The sequence below is a fragment of the Trachinotus anak genome, unplaced genomic scaffold (genome assembly GCF_046630095.1).
Source record: "Trachinotus anak isolate AG129_WGS33_773 ecotype Australia unplaced genomic scaffold, CSIRO_AGI_Tana_v1 ptg000016l, whole genome shotgun sequence".
Lineage (NCBI taxonomy): Eukaryota > Metazoa > Chordata > Actinopteri > Carangiformes > Carangidae > Trachinotus > Trachinotus anak.
Genome location: NW_027273867.1, coordinates 21810459 through 21832803, shown reverse-complemented (window position 1 = coordinate 21832803; position 22345 = coordinate 21810459). Strand labels below are relative to the sequence as shown.

General features: G+C 42.2%; 1 protein-coding gene across 5 annotated transcripts in view; it reads left to right on the top strand.

Annotated features, from left to right (window-relative positions):
* Positions 1–22345, top strand: part of cica (capicua transcriptional repressor a) — a 44109-nt gene that overhangs the window by 18111 nt on the left and 3653 nt on the right. For 4 of the 5 annotated variants that reach the window (XM_071499329.1, XM_071499330.1, XM_071499328.1 and 1 more), the window contains 18 exons: positions 4710–4841; positions 6051–6204; positions 10158–10257; positions 10344–10526; positions 10910–11036; positions 11370–11542; positions 12416–12548; positions 12929–13011; positions 13988–14888; positions 15419–15561; positions 16954–17114; positions 17707–17950; positions 18808–19093; positions 19488–19672; positions 20274–20416; positions 21202–21353; positions 21682–21819; positions 21911–22036. In XM_071499329.1, coding sequence (XP_071355430.1) covers positions 4710–4841; positions 6051–6204; positions 10158–10257; positions 10344–10526; positions 10910–11036; positions 11370–11542; positions 12416–12548; positions 12929–13011; positions 13988–14888; positions 15419–15561; positions 16954–17114; positions 17707–17950; positions 18808–19093; positions 19488–19672; positions 20274–20416; positions 21202–21353; positions 21682–21819; positions 21911–22036 — 3564 coding nt within the window. The remainder of the gene's footprint in view (positions 1–4709; positions 4842–6050; positions 6205–10157; positions 10258–10343; positions 10527–10909; positions 11037–11369; positions 11543–12415; positions 12549–12928; positions 13012–13987; positions 14889–15418; positions 15562–16953; positions 17115–17706; positions 17951–18807; positions 19094–19487; positions 19673–20273; positions 20417–21201; positions 21354–21681; positions 21820–21910; positions 22037–22345) is intronic. The other variant, XM_071499332.1, reaches the window with a different exon arrangement.

Here is a 22345-nt window from a genome sequence, read left to right as displayed (position 1 = left end):
GGAGAGTGAGAATATTGACATGTCTAGGCATGCAAGACTGAGAATGGGAGTACAGAGAGCAACAAGGACATTCACACCCCCTCCTCCACCACACACACACACAAACACACAAACACACACACACACTCTCAGCTTGGTGTTCCAGACAATCAACAACCTCAGACAGGGCATCAAGGGCAAGTCCGGCGTGATGTGAATGTGTTTCATCACTCTCAACAGAAAAAGGAGTAATCGTATTGCTGGCGTGTTGTCATGGATACACTGTTTCCACCGGTAGAATTAGCGCAGTAAAGCGTTGTGGCCTGAGCTGATTACCGGAGCGCGCTTTTATTTCTCTCTCCCTCTCACATCCCTCGCATTGCTGCTAACAGCCACCTGCCTCCGTAGCGTAACGTTTCCTCCGCCATACATTTTTAAAAACACCTAGAGCCACAGCGGGCCCAGAAACAAACACAGGCAGAAGGCAGTGGAGGCCCCACGGCTGAGATCTCTCCTAAATATAGCCCAGCTCAAGTGCAGCTGTATTAGCATCACAAGTTTCATTACTGCTCCCTTCGAGTACATCTGCAGCCTTCAGTGAAGAAGAAGAGATAGGAGCTCAGATGTAGCTGTGGTCACGTATTGTTGCACAGCTCAGGAACTTTATTATTGCTCTTGCACCCACAGGAAGAATTATTTTGAAAATTCTCCAGTGGTAGTGGTGTGTAGTCATAGTACAGGTGGAAATCTACAGTTGAGCAACATAATTTTCCCACCTTAAAGCACGAAGACAGCTGTTCACTCCGTCAGGTGTATTTTCTTTATCTTATCACTGCTTCTCTATCTCTAGTCATCCCTGTCAGCACTTCAAGGAAACCAACAGAGACAGATGGATATCTGAGCAGCGTTTCTGTCTGATATTTTTCACAACTCACCACTGTCAGTGCTTCACTGGAATATTCATGCCTCGCCTCTTCAGGGTGTCAGCAGGTCCTTTTGAAAGTTTGAAGAATCTCGAGTCGTATTATTTAACACATTAAAGGATGAGGCTGGTGCTATTCTATATTTTTCTCAGTGTCAGCAGATCCCATAAAAAGCCCAAAACCAACGATGTGTTCGTGCGTCTCTCTTTTCAACTTCCCCCAGTCCTTGGTGCACAAGTTCCTTTTAAAGTACATTTTTAAAACATTTTGCTGAGCACTGTAGTGTTTAGCAAACATTACTCTAAAGGGAGTAAATGGTGCACATGTTGGGGACTATTTTCAGCAGTGGATTAATACACATTTGATGTTCTTGTGGGAAACTACAGGAGTAGTAAGGTTGGATGAAATTACACAAAGTAAAACTTACTTGTTAGTAGGGTCAATACTATTCTATGGGATTTGTTGACAACAAGAAAAACCTAGAAGTGCTGAACACCTGCTACAAGTTTAATTTTAATGATTTTGTGTTGATCTTAATCCTTGCATCGTGACATTTGGTTGAGACTGAGTTGGAAAGTTAAGCAGATCACATGAAAATTAGGTCTGGTTTGACCACATCAGTGGGTGGAAAGAGCGTTGATTTTGTGCTTTCAGTCCGTCACATTCTGACTCTCATGTATCTTTGCTCTGACAATGATACACAACAGGGTTAATGTAGTATTGACAATATAAACATTTCCTGTTGCACTGCTGATTCAGATTAGTCACGGAGCTGTACATTTTCTGCCAGCTGCCACTTTCTTTAATTCCATTACTAATTTGGTCTTAAAGGTCCCACATTTTACAATTTTCTGGTGTTTTATTTGAAGTTTGTTCCATAAGAAAAACTATCTCAGTATAGTTTTACATCTTGTCTCTTAAGCTTCTCTCTAGAGCTCTAGCAAAAACAGGGCATTTTGTGTCAGTCTCAGTTTTCTGAGTGGCCAACCACAGGTAACGGATTGTTTCCTCCCATGGTGGCTTGGTAAAACTCACCAGTAAATGCAAATGGAAATTCAGTCAGTCAGTACTGAAATGAGCCAAACTGACTTGGACTAAAATACTCCTGTATTTCCAAAAAAAATACTTTAGCCATTGTAATCTTACTATCCTGTGCATGTATTGGATCCCTGACATCCAACCATTGTGCAGCGTTTGCTTGACATTTTTCTGTCTTGTAGCTGCTAGCTCAGCAACAGAATGACTGCTTTGTGTTGTGTTGTTAATAAAAAGGTTGGGTCTGTCTGGGCCGTGCTGGGGGCAAGGCTGAGGGCGTCCTGAAGTCCTGATGGCTTTCTGGATTGGATAGTTTGATACTTTCAGTATTTCACTCAGTATTTATATTGAACACAGACCTCCTTTATAATTAAACAAAGACATAAAAATCTAGAGCTGAAAGGTCTGAAAAAGTATTAAATCTGGATAAAGCCTGTTTATAACCTGCTACTGATTACATGCGGCCACACAGACTAATTAAACCGTTTACATCCCAGTTTTGTGTCTAACAGTTCGATGTACCCTCCTGATAACATTTAGCTTTAATGAGAATGGAGTCGTTCCATTAAACAGAGCAGCTGGCTTTAGTCCCTAAAGTTGGCTGGTATTCACACTGCTGATTAAACCTACACCCATAAACTGGCTGACATTAACTATTTTTGCAGATATAACAGTAATGCTTCATAAGGAACAAGAAATTACAGGAAATAAACGTCAAACTATGTTTGAGATAATACAGAGACAGCGTCTCCACTACATAATTTTTTCACTACAGAGCACTGAATCAATTCCTCAGTATCTGTCACAATTCTTTAAAAAACAAATCTAAGGGATCTGTATCATTATTTGTTTGTTATTTGTTTATATAAATTATCATCCTATATATTGTTAACAGTTTTATTTTAAACTCCCAAATAAAGATATCAGTGTCAGCTTTAAAAATTCAGTTTCTATTGAGCTTTACTGCTGATGCGTTGTTGAGTAAGTCATTAAATCCCTACAAGCTTAAGAGGTCAAATAAGGAGCAAAGCACGTAGATATACACGTATGTGATACAATAATATATGTCAGTACTATTTCTGGTTTTTCCCACTTTAAGAGAGCAACCTGTGGTGTGTAAAATCCTCACTTCCTCGGCTGAGGTTCCTCATGAAAACAGCAGCAGTAAACCGTCAGTAAGTAGTAAGCAGTGCAAAGGTTACAGTGCAGTGATAATAGTCATGTGACACCAGAATCAGCATTTAAAAGAGAACTTATTCTTGGTGCATGTAATCAACCAACGGCATCTGCAGAGCATCCTGGATGTTTTTACATTTTCCCCGTTGTCTAACTCAGCAGTATCTGGATCTCTGTTTTAAATGAGCCATAGTCGGTGAATGGTCAGCTATATATAGACCATTTTAATACTTTATTATAAAATTATTAATGGAAACGGAAACTGGACATTGCACTGCTGCAGCATAGGGTTCACGGCCAATTTATTTACACCAGGCGAGAGAGGAGGGCGAAAGTGTTTAAAGTCTGTTTGAGGCTGAAATCTTTATTATGAAAATTTAGACCACTCTCAGAAACAGAATAAATTACTGCTGAAGCGGCACGAAATCATTTGATTCCCAATGTAGAAAAAAAGTTCAAAAACGCTGTAGCAATTTTGAGTTGTTGTACCTCTTGTGGTGTTTGCTGAAGTTGAAGTAGTAGTTGTATTAGTATGAGCAGTAATAGAGCTTTCAGTGTAATTATATTTTAATGACATGAACACATCGTGTAAAATATATTTCGTATAAAATCTTTCATATTTTATTTATATATATTTATATTTTAATGATTCTTATGATTTTTTTTATTAGATTAATTAGTATTGCAGATATTTGATCATGAACCAAGATACTGGACAAGCTACCTGATGACGCTAAATGAAAAGTTAAGGGATCACCATTTAGATTAATCCTGAATCCTGAACAATGATGCTCGTTCTGTGGGCAACATGAATGTGAATGTGTGTACAAAGTTTCATGGCCGTCCACCTGATAGCTGTTAAGATATTTCAGTCTGGACCAAAGCGGTGGACCGGCTGACCAGCATTAGCATCAACGGACCAAAACCAAATTTGGAGATATGTGGTTTTCACTGGACATTGACAACATGAAGAGCTTCGTCTGATATAATCACTGAAACTATTTTATATCTGATTTTGCTCCTGTATTTTGATAAATATCTGCATCACGAAAAATACTTCAGTTAATATTGTGATGTTGCCTGTAACCATTACGCTGAGCTGTAGTAATAGAGATTGGTGCACAGGTTAAATATGTACTGTGTGGTCTTTCTTGGCTGCAGAGACGGTTCAGTTCAGAGTCCGAAGCTCGGCAGCAGTGTGGCAGCAGTCTAGACAGCGAGTAGTCTGGAGTCTGGAATCTCTGTGGATAAAATAACAGGTTCCTTCATCACATCACACACCACATGACCCCTCAACTCTCATTATCCTGGGGGATGGTCTCTGTGTGTGTGATGGAAAGGGGGGGCAGAGTAGGCGACTGAATACACAACTCCATTCATGGTCCTCAGTCTCTGGCAGTTTCTATGAAAGTGTAGTTTTTAGTAGCTCTTGAGCTCATCGCTGGCTGACGATCACATAGGATTTCACATGGTGCCAGAGGGCAGAGCGCTACCTTCTGTCTACAATCCATGATACTGAAGTGGATAAACATGATGACATTTCACTTTTTCTCCCCCCCCCCCCCCTCTCCTTTCTCTCCCTGCGTGTTCCCACAGTTTGGACCAACGTGGAGCCTCGGTCGGTGCCAGTGTTCCCTTGGCATTCGCTCGTCCCTTTCCTGGAGCCCAGCCAATCAGGAGCGGCTGCCCAGCCTGCTGATGGCCAACAGCTTGTCAATCAGAGCAAAGGTAGCAAATGACCCCACTCGTTTTCTCTGGACATGACATCATGACTTTTTCCCGAGAAGACAGATTTTACAGCGTGCTCACACATTCAGTGCGTGTATATATAGATAGATAGATATGTACAGTGGGGTCCAAAAGTCTGAGACCAGTTTCCCTTTCAAGTGAATGGGAATAAATAAAATAATCATAGGGCTGTGTTTCTCAAGTAACGACTGCCAAAACACTCAAGTACAAATGTTGGTTGGACAAACCAGCAGCCAAGTCAGTGTTTCCCAAAACAGTTGCGACTGAATTGCAAATCAGCACAGTTGGTGTTTACACCAATATAGTTCCAGTAACATTGTTGATAACACTGTTTATTGACTTGAGTGCTAAATTTTATTCATAGACTAATTCTGACGGGTGGGAACAGTCAGTAATCTAAAATCTAATCTGAGGACTGCAGTTTTTTTTCTCTAGAGCTTCACAAGGTCTCATTTTAGATCTTCTGTTCTCTTTTCCTCATTTTTCTGAACTGAAGATTGTTGTAGGGTTTATTGTTTAAGACCATATTTTGAAATTGCTTGTTTTGACCAGCCAACAGTCAAAAGAACCAGTGAATTGTTGGCATTTCTTCTTGTAAAATGACTGAAAGGATTAATTGATAATCAAAATAGTCACAGAATTAATCTCTAAAGAAAACAGACTATTTTCCCTATTAGTCTCTATTTTAGGATGTATGAACATAAAAGATGAAATCTTGAATAGTGGTGGATTTCTGTTAGGAAATCACCACACTGCATACAGTCTGTTTTCCATCTGAATAAATGCTAAAAAAAAAAGTTATAATGATAATCTGCATAAACCCTGCAAAAAGGAAGCAAACTCACTAAACAGCTACAGTAAACTTTCCTTTAGAAGTCACCTGCAGTATAAGAAAAATCATACCTGTAATCACTAGATTCAGTGAGAAAATGTGCAGAAGTAGTCACTAAACATTTCCGTCATATGTGAAGTGCGTTTTTAACTTACACAAAATTTGTCTTACTACTGCAACACGTTGCAACATAGATGTAATCAGAGGTTCTCACACCTCCCACAGTCAGTTGGCCAGAATAGAGCTACTCATCATCAGTCTGCATGCAGGGTAGCCCTGTTTACACACGTGCTACTGTTCATTTATTTCATCAAGCTTTTCACTAACTGCAAAAATAAATGACTTTTATTTTCCAGAGCCTCGTTGTGGCGTGGCCCTGGTGAGTGACGGCCGCACCGGCCCTCCAGACCTAGAGAGGGGCTCGCCGTCATGCCCTCCCCCGACCAATGACAATCCTCCTACAGACAGGGGCGGGGCTGACAGCGAGACAGAGAGTGATACAGATGACCCGTAAGTGCAAAGTGTACTTTTCATTTTTGAGCTGCATTTATTTTTGTCCCTCCTCCCGAGAGCTTAGGATGGGATTTAATGTTTTGAATTGTGAGATGTTTTCTGTAAATTTCATTTCTGGCACATTGAAGATTTGAATGAATACAGCAGAGCAGAGCAGTGAGTTGCTCAGCAGTACTTTCCTCTTTGTGTTAGTTTGTTAGTTGTTAGTCCAGCTGTGGCTACAGATGGCAAACGGAATAAAAAGAGGAAGAGGAAGAAGCACAGAAAAAAGACTGAATTTAAATCCAGGTGTAAAGTAGTGATGCGGCACATTGACCACAATCCAAAATTAGACCAATCCTCCAGTCAGGCAACAGACAGATAACTGCTGATCCACTTTAGGTTATTAACACACAAATGCAGTAATTTATATCTTTCTATCATTTAGATATAAACTTATTGAAGATGTTACCCAGTCAAGTCTCTAAGAATCTGTTTTTATGCAACTTACACCTTATTCTTGATTTGTTCCTTGCTTTTCCCCTCATCAGCTGCCGTGGTATTTTATTCTAAAGACAAAATAAAAAAAAATCTCTGAGCTGTATTTCATTGCCGAAATATGGAGAAGCAACAAAACAAACACATCGTCAAACAATGTGTACTTAAAAAGTATCATAACTTGTTGTGGTGCCACTTTTAAATGGTGTAACCTCATATTGAGCAAACTCTTCATACTTTCTGTTTGTTTCCTTTGAGCAACTCCTGGTATGACTCAGTAGAAAGCAGGTTATAACTGCAGATCATATTAGACAGTAGATAGTTAGTCGCTGCAGTTAAAACTCTCAAGAACACTACACTTAGAGCAGGTTCAGCGAAGTCCACCGCTGACAATAAAAATTCAAAAAGAAACGAGCAACAACAAACAACTTTTCTACCCGCTGCATCAGTGTGTGAGTCTGGCAAGAGTTGTACAGTCTGTGCTTGCTCATTCCTCTCAGTCTCAGGCTGTGTCTCTGCGTCTGGCTGGGTTATTGCTCTTTCAGAGTGACTCAGACGGGCTGCGTGGCTGTCTGGCTTGTAGTGTGGTTTTGAATGTTTCAGGGTCACTGTGCTCACAAAGGCCGCCATCGCTGAGAGAAATGCTCCAGCAGTCTCTTAGTGTTGCAGTGCTTACACCTGTTATCTGCCTACGTCTCAATGGAGAGACTAATGGCATTAAAAACTAAGTCCACACATTTAACAAGATTTCAGCTCCATTTATTATCTCTGTTTCCCCCTTTCTGTGCTCCCCCACTGTACGCCTGCTAACAGACACATACAGATACGTATAGTATAGCAAATAAGTATAAGAAACATTTTTAAAACTCGATTTGTTTATCTACCTTGATCTTAGCTGCTGTACGCACACAAACTGACAAACTGAAACATACACATACACACATATTCCTATAAACATGCACACAATTAGCCCAACCAAACTGTCACATAACTCCAGTCTCCCTGAGAATTTATATTTGCTCTGGTAATTGTGAATTCATATTTTCTTTTCTCTTGATTCATTTCTACCTTCATGGACTGTGTCTGTTTTACTCGTTGCCTTTTTTTCTTTGTTTAATCTTTTCTTTGTTTGGTGTTTCCTGTGTATACAAAAAATTCTTTAGCAAAACTAAACGGTAAAGCAAAAAAAACCAAAAAAACCACCATACTCGTGTAGTCCATGTAGTCACGGCTTGTCAGTGAGGTCACGCTCAACAGCAGGGAGGTTCAGACTTTGTGTCTGCTGGCTCACAGTTTTAAAAGACTTGTTGTCACGGTTCTCAGAGAAAGGACCTGGGAGCATGACTCAGGAGGAGGATGTAAAAGTAAAGAGTCTTTATGAAGACAAAAAAAACAAAGACACAAATATCCAAGCAGGGTTGGGCTGAGGCAAAGTCCAAATAAACAAAGACATGGTCCAAAATACGATCACGATTGAAACAGGTAGGCGAAGAAGAGAGCGCAGGAAAGCTAAGACACATGGTAGACGGACAATCTGAAAGCAAGTGGAAATGGAGCAGTGTAGTTCTAGAGAGCAAGGGAACAGATGAGCAGGTGAGTGGGGGGGTGGCAGGGTCTGAACTGACAGCAGATTTTAAACATTTATGTACAAACAACTGGACTGAATGATGACAGGATGAACGAGCTGAGTGAAACTAAAAACCACGACACTTCTCTGGTCTATACACCTGTGACTGCTCTGTCATACAGAACTGCAGAAAACGCTCCCGTCAGAACCACCGTTCATTAGTGCTGATTGGCTGATCATTATGTCTGGGAGGTGCTGGCTTGTCCTGTTGACCCTCTCTCTTTTCTCAGTATCTCTCTTGATTTATGTTTTATAATTCATGTTCTCTTTTTGGCTTTCTGCAACTGTCCTCACTTATGTAAACTGTGGTATTATTTTATTTTTTTCTCAATAGTAATTTTATTGAATTTTAAACAAATGAACAAAATGTACAGAAAATTGCTGCGTGCACAGAATATATGTTAATTTTAAATATATTTACACAAATATAAACACATTTAGTTTATATAAGATACACTGACTTGTAGAGTGCACAACAGATTTGTCAGTTTTACAGAGCATTTTCTCACCCTTAATTCCACATATATAAGTATACTTCATCCCTGGAGTATGACAGAAAGGGGCTGGAAATTGGGTTTTGTATTTAGATGAGAAAGAAAGGAAAAATAAATAAATAAAAGAAGGGATGTTTAGAAATAAATAAACTCCTACTGACTGAATTACCGACAGAGATCAACAGAAAGACAGAGAGAGAGAGGAAATAAGCCTGTAGTTTGACTAAAGATTCTGAAAGTATTTCAGGAAAGGTCCCCAGCTTTGTTTTTGTTTAAGTTACAAGATGAGTAGTGGATCCTCTTGAGGTTTAGACAGGACATAAAGTCCCTCAGCCAGACCCCACCCCTTCTTAGTCATACTGCACGTCTGGCTGAAAGAGAGGTGAAAGACAATGTGTGGCACGTGACTGGAATGAGGCATGTGAAATACTAAAATGTGGTGTGATTGAAAGAATGATAAAAACAAATTTATACACAAACTGTCTATTTTACTTTTCTGTTTCTCCATCGGTAACACAATAGTCATTCAAACTGAACTCAGCTGATGACAGTGTTTTTAAATGAGTCAACCGTCCCTTTCTCGTGGACAGGATTTCTCAGTAACACCTTCAGGGAATTTCTTCAAGTTAGGTACAAACGTTCACTTGGACTCAAGGATCGCCTGATTAGAATTTGGAGGTCAAAGGTCAAGGTCACATTGACCTCATGTTGTTGTGAACACGATATATCATGAATGCCCAGACGGGATTTCATTACCTTTGACGCACACATTCAGTTCAAGGTCAAAGGTCACTGTGACCTCACAAAACACGTTTTTAGCCACAACTCAAGAATTGAAATGTTAATTATGACACTATTTCATGCAGTTGTGTGATAGAATAAAATGATGATGTGAGGTAATTTTATATCCAAAGGGTCAAAACTTCACTGTGACATTATAAACACTTCAACGCTGTAACTCAGGAACCATATTTCCTGCAACTTGACTGGTTGTTGGAGGTGTACAATTGCAAGGTGGTAATTCTGGTTTGTTTGTTTTTTTTTATGTACTATGTGTCTGTAAATAAAAGAAAAAGAAAGAAGTGAACAGGAGGTAAGGGACACAAAAGGAAGCAGACACTAAAATCTAAATGCAGATTGTTTTTTGTGGTTTATGCAGTATAACACGTCATACTGGTTAAGTGCTTATTGTACGTCAACTGGAACCTCATGGAACCATCTCACTGTCTTGAATTCCTCTCTAAATCTAAACCTCGTTGGTTTCCTGAAAGTTCCTCAGAGAAATTGATCTCCCTTTATTTCCCATCTTTCATGGATTCTCACTTGCACTCTTTCTCTGTGTGCGAATGCAGGTTCTCCCCGGGTGTGGCCAACGATCCAGCGCCCTCCACTGGCCCCATGAAGAGACGCACACAGTCCCTCAGCGCCCTGCCCAAGGACGGAGACAGGAAGGTTAGTCCACCATACAGACAGAGAGGGAGGTTAGTAATTAGTCAATGTGACTCTTATCATAAATGTCTCTTCCAAACCCCAACCAGAGGGAGAAGGACCACATCCGCCGTCCCATGAACGCATTCATGATCTTCAGTAAACGCCACCGGGCCCTGGTGCACCAGCGACATCCCAACCAGGACAACCGAACAGTCAGCAAGATCCTGGGGGAGTGGTGGTACGCTCTGGGGCCCAATGAGAAGCAGCAGTACCACGATCTGGCCTTCCAGGTACTGACACAATTCTTTAATTGGTACTTATTTCTACTGTTTGTTATTGGATTGCCAGCGTTAAACAGTACAGTTAACTCCCCTGCAAAGAATAGTTTAAGGAAAATATCTTCACTTTCAAATTTAAATTCAATTTAAATTTACAACTAATGTGCCAAAATAATAAAATAATTTAAAAAATTGCCAAAATTGGGACTGTTCTTCAGAGAATATATAAAGACTCCCTTCATTTGCAGATCTTTTTGTTCACAGTTCACAGACGAAGCAACAGCAGTTGCAGGGTGTCTGGAGATAAAAAGATAAAACTGGGTAGACTTAATAAGCAGTGAAAGGCACCACGGAGCTACAGAAATAGTAAAGGATCCTGTGTCCTCCTCCTGCAGGTGAAAGAGGCCCACTTCAGAGCCCATCCAGACTGGAAGTGGTGCAACAAGGATCGCAGGAAGTCACTCTCAGAGGGCCGCGGGACCCCAAAGGAGCCGCGGGAGAGGAGCATGTCAGAGAGCATAGGTGTGTGCATTGATTAGCATTGATTAGCAAATGCAGTCTAGAAAATGCCTTTTAGAAGAAAAATCAGAAAATTGCTTGAACCTTCATATATTTTGAAAAACTTTTATCCTTTTCAGATCCTGCAATAAGCTGAAATAATTTCAGTATAATCATAAAAATATTACACTGATTGTTACTACATGTGATTAAAAATGTTAAATACCAGCAGTTATGAGCTGAAACCCCCAGACTGTCAACCTCATGAAGGAGTGTTGGTGAGAAGTTTTATTGATTGACTCTACGATGATGCACTGTGTTATTTTCATCTCACAGTCTTTCTCCTCTCTTCTGCAGATCCCCTGTCAGAGTCCCAGACGGTGGAGGGGAAGGGAGGAGGCCCGGGCTGGCCGGGGGGATCGGAGCGTCGAGGGGGGCTGTTTGCAGGGCAGCACCCCCGTCCCAGAGCCTTTTCCCAGAGTGCCGTGCACACCCTGGAGCAGAGGGAGAGAGAGAGAGACCTAGAGAAGGTATGAGGTTGTTAATCTGTAGCTCAAAGGCAGCAAAGAGACTCAGGAGATTAAAGACTGTGAAGCAAACTGTTTCAGATCACTAGCTCCACAAACTGGTTACTTAGTTAACAGTGTAATCTCTCAGAAAAACAGCCACATGAATCGATTTCATTCAGTCAGTGTGTTTAGACCTCACAGTTAAGGACATGTTATGTGCTTTCGTTCAAGTTGAATATTTTATCAGGTTTCTTACAACAAAGTGCAACAGAGAAAAAAGTTAAAACAAATAAAAATGCAGACAATAAAAGCAACAGACTGAAGTTATACTAAAAAGAAAAAAAAAAACAGGCCAAAGCTTGTGTGTATACGAGCACCCACGTACCGTCATGTGTGTGGATACGAGTGCGTATTCGCAGACAGCAGACGTGTGTCCTTCACACTACAGAGCGGTTTGGTCGAGCGCTACAACTGAAAGCACACTGTTCAAAAAACAGTTCAAATGGACTCGCTTGGATCTTTGTGTGAGGGCTTGAGTTGTTGCTGTTGAAAACCCACTGAAACCTCTGGGGGAGCTCAGACTCCAACTTCAAAGGTTTCACTCTCTACTTTTTTAGTGCCTTTGAAGGTATGAAACTGTGGTGTTTGCTGCTTTGCTACTAATCACAAAGGAGCGCGCCTGCATGTGAGCTCTTTTGTTTGAAGGCATTCATTTCATGCCAGCGGCAAAAATGTATATGTATGCATGCTTTGATAATGGCTGTGTTACCTCTGTCTGATGTGTTGTTCTTAAGCAGTCCAGGTTTTTTTCTTTGTAGTTTTGACTTTATAATCAGCATTTCTGAAAATCTCTATAATTGTAATAAGAGTAAAGATATGCTATCTTCTTGTCAGGAGGAGGGGGCGAGTTTGTTTCGCAGCCGGCCGCCACCTCAGTCGTTGTACCACGGTGGGGCCAGCGAGGACATGACCAGCGATGAAGAGCGCATGGTCATCTGTGAGGAAGAGGGCGATGATGATGTCATGGGTGAGTTAGATCAGTGATAGTTTCAGTTCCCCAAAACCGTCAGTGTGTCTTTGAAAAACACGTTCAACTTCAGCCTTCGCACTCAGAATGACAGTGTCAGCAAAACGCCTAAAAGCCAAAAAAAGAAGTTGCTGTGTCATCTGGTGAGCCACAGCCCCAGACTTCTGATTGCTAGCAGCACATGCAACAATAGCCGATAATTGGCTATTTGATGGTGACAAATTGTTTTGTACAGAAGCCGTCTGTGCGCAGCCTTTCTTGGTCAGATTACAAATGAAATCCCTCATAGGAGGCAGTTACAAGTACTTTTAGTCCCCTTTGTTAAAATGTTTAAGAATATTCAAAACGCTAACTTCTGATGTCTCATTTCCCATCCTCAGAGGACTCATGTCCAGAGGGCTCCATCGACCTCAAGTGTAAAGAGAGAGTGACGGACAGTGATGAGGACGAACCAGATGGACAGGTAGGCGCAATGATTGTTAAATAACTGGAGTTAATATTAACAGTGGATTTAGAGGCTTCTCTGGAATTTGTTCTCTAAATAGAACATTTAAGATAGACTTCCTCTTTACTGTGAAAATGCTTATACATAAAGGAAAAAAGACAGTAAATCTGAATGTGTCTTCATCAGTCAGATAATGAAGATTTCAATAAATAATAAAGATTTACTGCTCAGTTTTTAGTTTAGTTAATTTTGGTTTTATGAGTGTGATTCTATAGAGAGCTGCAGGGATGACGTATTTTTGTAGGCCAACCCAAAAAATAAGCATCACCCTGGTTCCATTGGCTTTTGGATTATTGCAGAAAAAAAGCTCCTATGACAAACAGAAATGTATGATATTTAAACGTTTTGTACAGCAGGATAAACACAATCAGAGGTGAAAAGCTAATGAATTAACTACACCACAACTGCATGACTTCACGACTAAGCTTCCATCCTGTCATTTAATTTAGCATGTTCCCTGCTCTACAGAAGCCTTTCCTCCTACAAAGTTAGGAATAGTTTGAAAAAGCAAAGCTGTGAAGGTGGACTGGTGACTAGATCAGTCTTCATGTTCAGTGTGATGATGTTTAACGTCTCAAACAACCTCTGTAGTCTCTTTAAGCTACTTGTTAGCGAGCTTAAAAAATCACGAGTGGGGTATTTACTGGTAGAATAAAGCTTGTGTTAACCCTAGACCTTAATTTGAGTCATCTAACCAAAAACACATTCACTCCAGGAGGAGGGAACTGAAAGTATTAAAAATGCTAACTAATTTCCAGGTTTTCTGACTTATTCCTGCAGCGCTCTGTGGTTAAGGCATCATATTGTTGGTTCCATCAAGAAGTAAAACATACAGATTTTCCAGAGTTACTTTAAGTTGAGAAAGAGATGAACTTTACATCGTAACTTTCTCAGCTTTGATCTCTCCCCCTCTTCATCTCTCTCTTCCCTCCAGCATGGCTTCCAGCCAGTGGCCCGCTCCTCTCTCCCCTCCTCCTCTCCCTCCATCCCTCCCTCTGACTCCACCTCATCTAAAGGGAACGGAACAGGGGGAGGAGGAGGAGGCGGAGGAGGTGCTGAAGATGGGTCTGAAAGACAGAGAAAGAGAGGCACAGATGGAGGAGAGGAGGGCAGCGAGGGAGGACCCAAGAGAGAAGAAACGGCAGCAGGTGGAGGTGAAGGAGGTGGTGGAGGTGGGCAGGGTGTCTCCTCTCTGTCCATCACAGGCTCAACATCCAGCACCCAGGTCCCCCTCACTTTGGCCCAGCAGGGTCTCACCCAGGTCCTCGGCGCCGTCCGCATGGCTCCCACTATGGTGACCAACGTGGTACGACCCATTGCCAGCACACCCATCCCCATCGCCAGCAAGCCGGTGGAAGGAGCCGTCACCCTCAGCTCCCTACCCCAGGACAAGAAAGCCACGCTCCTGATTGGAGGAGGTGGACCTCAGCAGCTGCCAGTCAGCGCAGGGGGTGGGTACCTGTCATCATCCTCCTCTCCTGGTCCAGTCAGTGTAACCCCTGTGGGGGGCAGCAGCCTGGTCACTAGCCTAGTTCTGGGAGGGTCCGTTCCTGCCGCCCAACCAGTGCAGCTCCTCACCCCTCAACCCCCACAGCCGTACACACAGACCCCCCTCCCCGTCCTCCAGCCCCAGCTCCACCCCACTGCCGCCATCTCCTCTCTCACACCTCCCTCTGGCTCCAAGCCGCTAGCGCAGGTCCAGTACATCCTGCCCACCGAGAACCCCTCCTCCCCTCAACTCACCCACCAGCAAATCCTCTCCTTGCCCACCAATGCCGCCCTGGCCAATGGTGTGCACTCGGGGGCGGGGATCAAAGTCAGCCCTGGGACTAGAGGTGAGACAGAGAACAATGATTGGCTGACAAAGCTGAACGAGTCAGATTTTCTTCTCAGTGTTTTCACTGGTCCACTGAAAACTGAAAAAAATCTGCTTCACTTTTCTTGTAGCTGTAGTTCCCTTCACTTATTTCTTGTTAGTCATCTCCACGGGAAGCACTGAAAATAGATTTGATTGGCTTACGTAAACGAGACATAAATGATTGACAGGAGAAACACTACTGACATGAGTATGAGCGCCTGCCGCCCACCCATCCCTTAATCACTCTCTATTCATAAGAGTCCGAAGCAACAGAACATTGTTCCACCTTGTTATCAGCAAAGAATTTCACTTCACTATCAGCAGCTGAAATGTCCTCTCCGTCTCAGTGTGTCTCCACCCACCCGTCGCTCCTGTGCTGTCTTCACCTCTCCTCTTTTGGCTCGATTCATCTGTTCCTCACGCTGAGTGATTTAATTCTCTCTCTCTCACTCTCACTCTCTCTCTCTCTCACTCTCTCTCTCTCTCTCTCTCCTTCTCACTCATTAGTCCAAACCCAGTCGCCGGTCTTGCAGAGCAAGATGTTGGTTCCCATGGCAACAGTGAGAACAGGGTCTACTCCTCCTCATCCTTCCATTTCCCTGGTGGCTCCGCCTCTTCCTGTGCAGAACGGCCCCGCGACAGCAAACAAGGTACGGATGTTAACACGAAAAGTAAAACAAGCATCAACAGCGTCAAAGAGAAACAGAAGCCACCCTGCGTGCTGACAGATGACAAGGCTGACACATACACAACAGCATCAGCAGCATTAAAACTAGATAATGACACATGTTCTTGTAGAAATGAACAAAGATGGTAACATGAAGTTTAATCTGCTTCATGTTTTACTGCTCTTTGATTCATCCAATCTGGACCAAAACATTTTCAGTGTCTCACCTGTTAAGTTGCCTTCAAACCCTGTGATGAAAACTGCTGTGTAGTGCTGAATAAATTACTCAACTGAAAGAAAATGAAGTGATAAGTTATTCATTTTCTCGTTCAAGCTTCCCAAATGTTAGGATTTAGCTTGAGATTTGATACTTTTAGGTTTTGGACCATTGGTCAGACAAAGTGAATGTGATGAAGTCTCCACAATTTTTAGAAATTTGTAATGGACATTATTTTTACTATTTTAGCTGCTTTGCATTATTACTTATAAACCTTTATGATTAAAAAAATAATTGAAAATAAACTGAATCTGATCAGTAAAATGTTCAGTGAGGGAAAGTGATTTGTCTGAACTTCTACAGGCAACTTTGTCTTAGTTTCAATCGAATCATATTTAAATACGAGGACGCATCGCTCTGTGTGATGATCTCTCCTTTCATCCAGCTGCTCTGCTCTGTGCTTTCGTTATTATGATTGTTCTCTCATTTTTTCATGCAGGTTAAGTGTTTACTCTTAGGGCCGGTTTCACAGGAAGGTCATCTTTAAAGTCTGAACGTCTAAGTCTAAACTGTAACAAACTACAAACAATATGGATTTTTTGTACCTGCATTATCTCAGATTAGAGACCCTTTACATACAGAACTCAGAGGGCAACTTTTGCTCCTGGTTTAACATTGTTTACACAGGTTTAATTATACAAATCATGTGACTGTCATTTATATAAATAGCTTGTTCTTAACCTAGTAGCCTGCACCTCACAACCATTTTAGACTACATGTGTTTTTATAAATATCATTTTAAAATCTTCTAATAAGCATTTCCTGTCCTGATCTACCCAGTTTAAAACTCTTCTTCTAGACCAGTGCAGGTGGTTGTTTCTTGACTTAATCGAAGAGGTTAGATGGGTTAAAAATGGCTCCACCTTTTTAAAACATAACCAGGCATTTTATTCAGAAGGCACCTGTTGCTTTAACAAAGTGCTAGAATTGTTCTGCGGACCACATCTGATATTTAAAGGTTTGTCTCTCAGGATACATAACAAATAAATGATGAAATATCAGCTGTGTATTCTCTAAAAAAGCAACAAAAAAAAAGAATCTAGATCTGTTGAGTGAGAAAATCCTTTTGTTTATGTGTGTCACCGCCCCTCCTGATAGATCATTCAGATCGCTCCCATGCCTGTGGTCCAGACCAACGTTCATCCTAGCGGTGCAGCAACAGTACATCCTGGGAGCCCCTTTCCTGTTTCCGTGGCAACGGTGATGGCTCCCGGTGCTGCGCCCCCGCAGACCGTTCTTCTGACCTCCCCACCCACCAGGTCACTAACACAGGCCTAACACCTGAAAGACAGCAACACATAAACACATCTACCCGCTTTTATTTTCCTCAGACAGCAGCTCCAGCCGGTCAGAGAGGCTCCTCAGTGTTTAAAGATGCCGTCAGATTTCGATTTGAGCGAGGTCATTGGCTTAACTGTACTTGATGTGCTGTAAATGTGCATAAAGAAAGTCGCACACTTTAACACAGCCTCCTCAGCTGGAGGGAATCTGAGCTATGACTCTAACTTTAAAAGCTTTAAATATCCTTTTCTCAAGTTTCCCAAGTTTAGACTGCGATAAAAGAAAATATAGAGTCATTAGGTCATGTTAACAGTGGAAGTTAGGTGATTTTCTTTAAATGCTCGAGACATCAATTAATTTATTACATCTTAACATTATAACAGTTTCTAAAAAAGTGTGAGTCATTTTTTTCAGAAAAAATATAAAACCAAATATCTTTTACACGGTTGGTCAGATAAAATAAGATTGTGCCTGTACTGACACCATTAACACTTAATCGATTAATGAGGAAAGTTATTGGCAAATATTTGATAATAAAAATAATCATTAGTTTCTGACTCTTTCCTTCAGGATCACCTATGTCCAGTCTGGCCCTGGAGTTACCACAGCAACACCCCAACAGGCCACACCCACTCCAGGCCCTGCGTATCTCCAGCCACCTCTGGCAACTCTGGGCTTCACCGCCATCGCCCCAGGCGGGCAGACCCTGGTTCAGCCAATCGTTGGTCAACCGCCGCTGCTGGCTCCAGCCCCGCCCCTGAGCTGTCAATCACAGACTCCCCCGGGCCAGAACGGAGCAACCGCAGGTCGTCAGGTAAGGACAGGAACAAAGGGCTGTACAGTGTTAGCTGCAGAAGTCTTTTATAACTGCAGTGTATAGGTGTGTGGTCTTGAAGGAAATTAGAAAACAGAAATGTCAGAAGAAGTCAATAGTGTTCAAGAGTAAGAGATTTTCTCTCTTTGCTTCAAAAGACCAATTGTAGATGTGAAGGTTGCTGAAGTCAGTGCTGAACATCAGGAGATTTTTCTTACTTTTCAGTTTTGTATGAGTTTTGTCTTTTCAGCACAAATACTGCAGATATAATGTCCTGATTTCACAAACTGTCTGTGTTTTACCATCAGTGTATGAATTAATTAAACCTCCTCAAAAGTCTGTTGCAGTAAAGAGCGCACACTAAAAAAGCAATTGTATTCACTCGGTAGAGGCAGCCCTGGAGGCAGAGGGATTAAAGGTGTTAGATCTATCATTCTGGTATCGATAAGTCATTACTACATTAGTCTTGAGACATTAGGGAAATTACTGTAAAGAAACAAATGAGAACACTGGCAGCCCTTCCAGGCGTCTGCGCTGCATTTTTACATATTGTCTAGCAGGCTGTAAAAGTGCCGGGTTGATTTATAGCACACAGGTTTGTTTGCTTTGTGTAATTTAAATGTTCTCATGGCATTGTTTTTGCTGTAGCTTAGCATCTCAGGACATGTTCACTGTTGTCAGGGCTGTTGTTGGCTCTTATCTCTATTTTTCCTGCTCTTCAAGACAAACAGTGGTGCAGCCAGGAAAGCTTTGTCTTTCTTTTCAACAGAAAATAACACACAGAACCTCTGGACACCAAGGTTGTTTTTTTTTCAGACTGTTTAATGATGTCCCTGCTTTACATTCGTCTTCATCAGGTACTAACTGCCATTTACCCTGCACCGACTGTTGCACTGGCTACTGGTGTGGTCTCTGTGACGACCATGCCGCCTGCAGTGGGGGCTTCAGCCCAAGACGTCATAAGCCCCTCTTCTCCGTTGGTGACGGGCTTACAGGGTTCAGCGGTCGCCACCCCTCAGCCCAGCATGGGAGTGGAGGTGGAGCCGAAGGTGGAGGTGAAGCGGGAGAGTCAGCTGGATGCTCAGACTGAGGATGGAGGGCAGGGGATGTCAGTGACCAACTGTATGAGCAGTTCCGCAGCAGGTAATTTTGTGGTCTGTTTTTAAATTTCAGCGTTCAGAGTTTCTTGTGGTTGTGTTTTTTTATCCTGATGAATTATCTAGTCTCATGTCGAGACTCAGAGGTCTTGATTTCTTCACACTCATCCCCTCTAATTATGGAAATGATGAAGTCCAATAAAGCTTTTTGCTCTAATGTCTAAACTAAATATTGGTGATTGACAAGTACTCTCCTGGTTTCCCTTTACATTTAAGGCATAGAAATTGTTCTGTTTTTCTTTTTCTGGATTAAAATCTTGTGAACTGAACCTGCAGGATTAAGGCTGATGCTGCAGTGTGCACCTTTTAAAGTGAGATAAATAAGGTTTGGTTTTTAGTATTTCTATATCAGAGTCTGACATTATCTTTGTCTGTTCTAGTAAAAAAAGAGGAAGACATCATCGGCCTGCACATCAAAGAGGAAAATGTGAGAGATGGACACTGCAGGGAGAAACGAAGTGAGGTGGATGCAGAGCGTGAGAGAGGGATGAAGGAGAGCAGTGAAAAGAAGAGAGGCAGGGAGGCAGACAGGGAGGACCACAGCATGGGCGACAGCAGCAAAGAGGTGAGAAAAGCTGGATATCTGTCCCATTCCAGTCGTTTCTCTCATCACGCCCCACATTTCTCAAAGCTTTGGTTCAGGGTCTTTAGAGGTCTATTTTCAGAGTTTTAGGGCAGATTTTTTATCTTTGAGAAACTGGAGTTTTTTCCTAGGCTGGAACATCTGTGATATCACACACACAGTGAAAAGCCAGGGAATTTCACAACTTCTCAAAGAAAGTCAGGTGATATCTGGGAATTTAACAAATGTATGACTTTACAGGAATATACCAGATTGTGTTTTTAAGCTTGTTTCACACATTAATTACTTGCATCAGGTGTGTTTTTCTCCCCTCACAGCAAACCAGCGACTGGTTTCAGTCTGGTTTCCTGTCTTTAGCCCTTTTCTGAGCTGAGAATAATATTAAATGATTGTAAAACAATCACGATGCATAAGTTAATCATTCAAGAGCTGTTCAAAAACGACATGTTAACAAACGTCCCTCTTATCCTCACAAACAAACTGCTGCTCTGACGTTGGCTACAGGAAGTCATGGAAAGGTTAAGAATTAGATGAGAATTTTATCGTGTCAGTCTTTCTCTCAACCCTCACACTCTCTTCCCAGGCTGGACCTCGTTCCCCTCCTCCACCACCCTCAGGTTTGGACCCCCCTCCCCCTCCCCCCACAGAAAGAGAGCCCCCCTCTTCCTCAAAGAAGACCAAGTTTCGACCGCCGCCGCTCAAAAAGACCCCCGACTCGCTTGACAAGTAAGTGGGACGATAACAGCTCCTGGAGGGAAAGAATCATCAGCTAAGGAAACTTCATGTTAGTTTTTAAATCACCAAACATATCTGGGTGGATCTGACATCTACAAGGACATCACAGTTTTTAAAGTGATGCAAAATGACATGAAATAACCAATTACCCTTAATTAGGGGATTGAAATTAAATATAAAAGAAGCATTTTGTTATCATTTTTGTTGTAATTGAAGCCCTGTCTTGTCTTTGACTGCAGGACAAGCTTTCATTAAAGTCTAGAGCCACTCTCTGTGATCAGACGGAAGTTATGGCTCTTGTAGAATCAGTGCCAAAGCAAAATAAAACAAGTCTGCCTGGTCCCTCTGGCTTTCTGGTCATTGTAAGACAATGTTCTCTCTATTCTAACAGTTTACATTTTCTCAAGCTCAGAGAGCTCATACAACAGTAGCTTATTATCTGTAATTAAAGCAACTTGAAGCTGAGATACAGCCCTGCTTTTTCACACACAGTGGGATCTACTTCCATTTTTAGTTTGTGAGCAAACCTCCAACTTCATAAAATCACAGTGGAAATTCTTTGTTTACTGAATGTGAGTGGGTGGAGTGCTCAACCTGTATAGTCTTTATTTAGATGGTTGGAGAGTGGTGGGGAAGCCACAGAGAAGAGAAAGCCCTAGCAGAGCTCAGCCTTAAGGCATGAGAAATGAGAATACATTCAGGGGCATTCCCTTGATATTTTAACCACAGCATCACTGGACTGAGACTGATGTGGCCGCTGTGTTTTCTGCGTGTAGGGTCTTGTCTGAGACGTACTTCGAGGAGCGGTTTGCTGAGCTTCCAGAGTTTAATCCAGAGGAGGTCCTCCCCTCGCCCACCCTGCAGAGTCTGGCCACCTCGCCTAGAGCCATCCTGGGAAGCTACCGCAAGAAGAGGCGCAATTCCACTGGTGAGTTACTGTACAGAGGGAGAACATTACTCCCTTTCATCTAAAGAAATACAGTAAAATAAATTAAACTTGAATAGAGCAATCATTTTTTTTTGGATAGAATTTTTATTTTGGCATTAAGCCTTTTTGTCTCATTATATTTCTATATTTCCTGTCTGCTTTTTTTTTAACCTCCATTTCTCCCATTCTTCATTGTTTTTATTAACCCTGACCAATTCTGATTCCCTTTTCTTCCTCTGCTCTTCCTCCTAAAACCTTATAACCCCACTGCCCTGTTCAAATCACCCTTCCTCTCTCCCTGTGCATCCCCTTGTCTCCTCGTGTGTAGAGCTGGAGCTGACAGCAGAGGACCCCAGCTCCCCGAGGAGGAAGACTCGACGTCTGTCCAGCTGCAGCTCGGAGCCCAACACCCCGAAGAGCGCCGCCAAGTGTGAGGGGGACATCTTCACCTTCGACAGAGCGACAGGTAAGACAAGTACATCAGGTGCAACAGCTGCAGAACTGCTCCACAGGGTGTACTGACAGTGCCATGGTGTCCTGTTTGTCCTTGTAACCAGGCACAGAGGGAGAGGATCTCTTAGGAGACTTGGACAGGGTCCCCTACTCGTCTCTGCGTAGAACTCTGGATCAGCGGCGGGCTCTGGTCATGCAGCTGTTTCAGGAACATGGTTTCTTTCCATCAGGTAAATCACCTGTAGATAGAACTAACCAAAACTGAGATATAATCTTTGACCTGTATTAAACTGTACAGGCAAACCTAAAAAAGTCTGTTCTGTCATTACAGCCAAAAAAAGTTAGACTAAACATGTTAGAAGAAACCTGCTGCCTCAACATTTAGAGAAGATTTGTTTTACTTTAAGAAACCAAAAGTACTTTGCTGCTCAAACTTAGAAGACAACCTGCAATTTACACCTTTGTAATATTTCACAGTGTCGTACAAATATGAGTGAAAGATATGCAGGGAATTTGGGTGGGATAGGGTAACAGCGTGT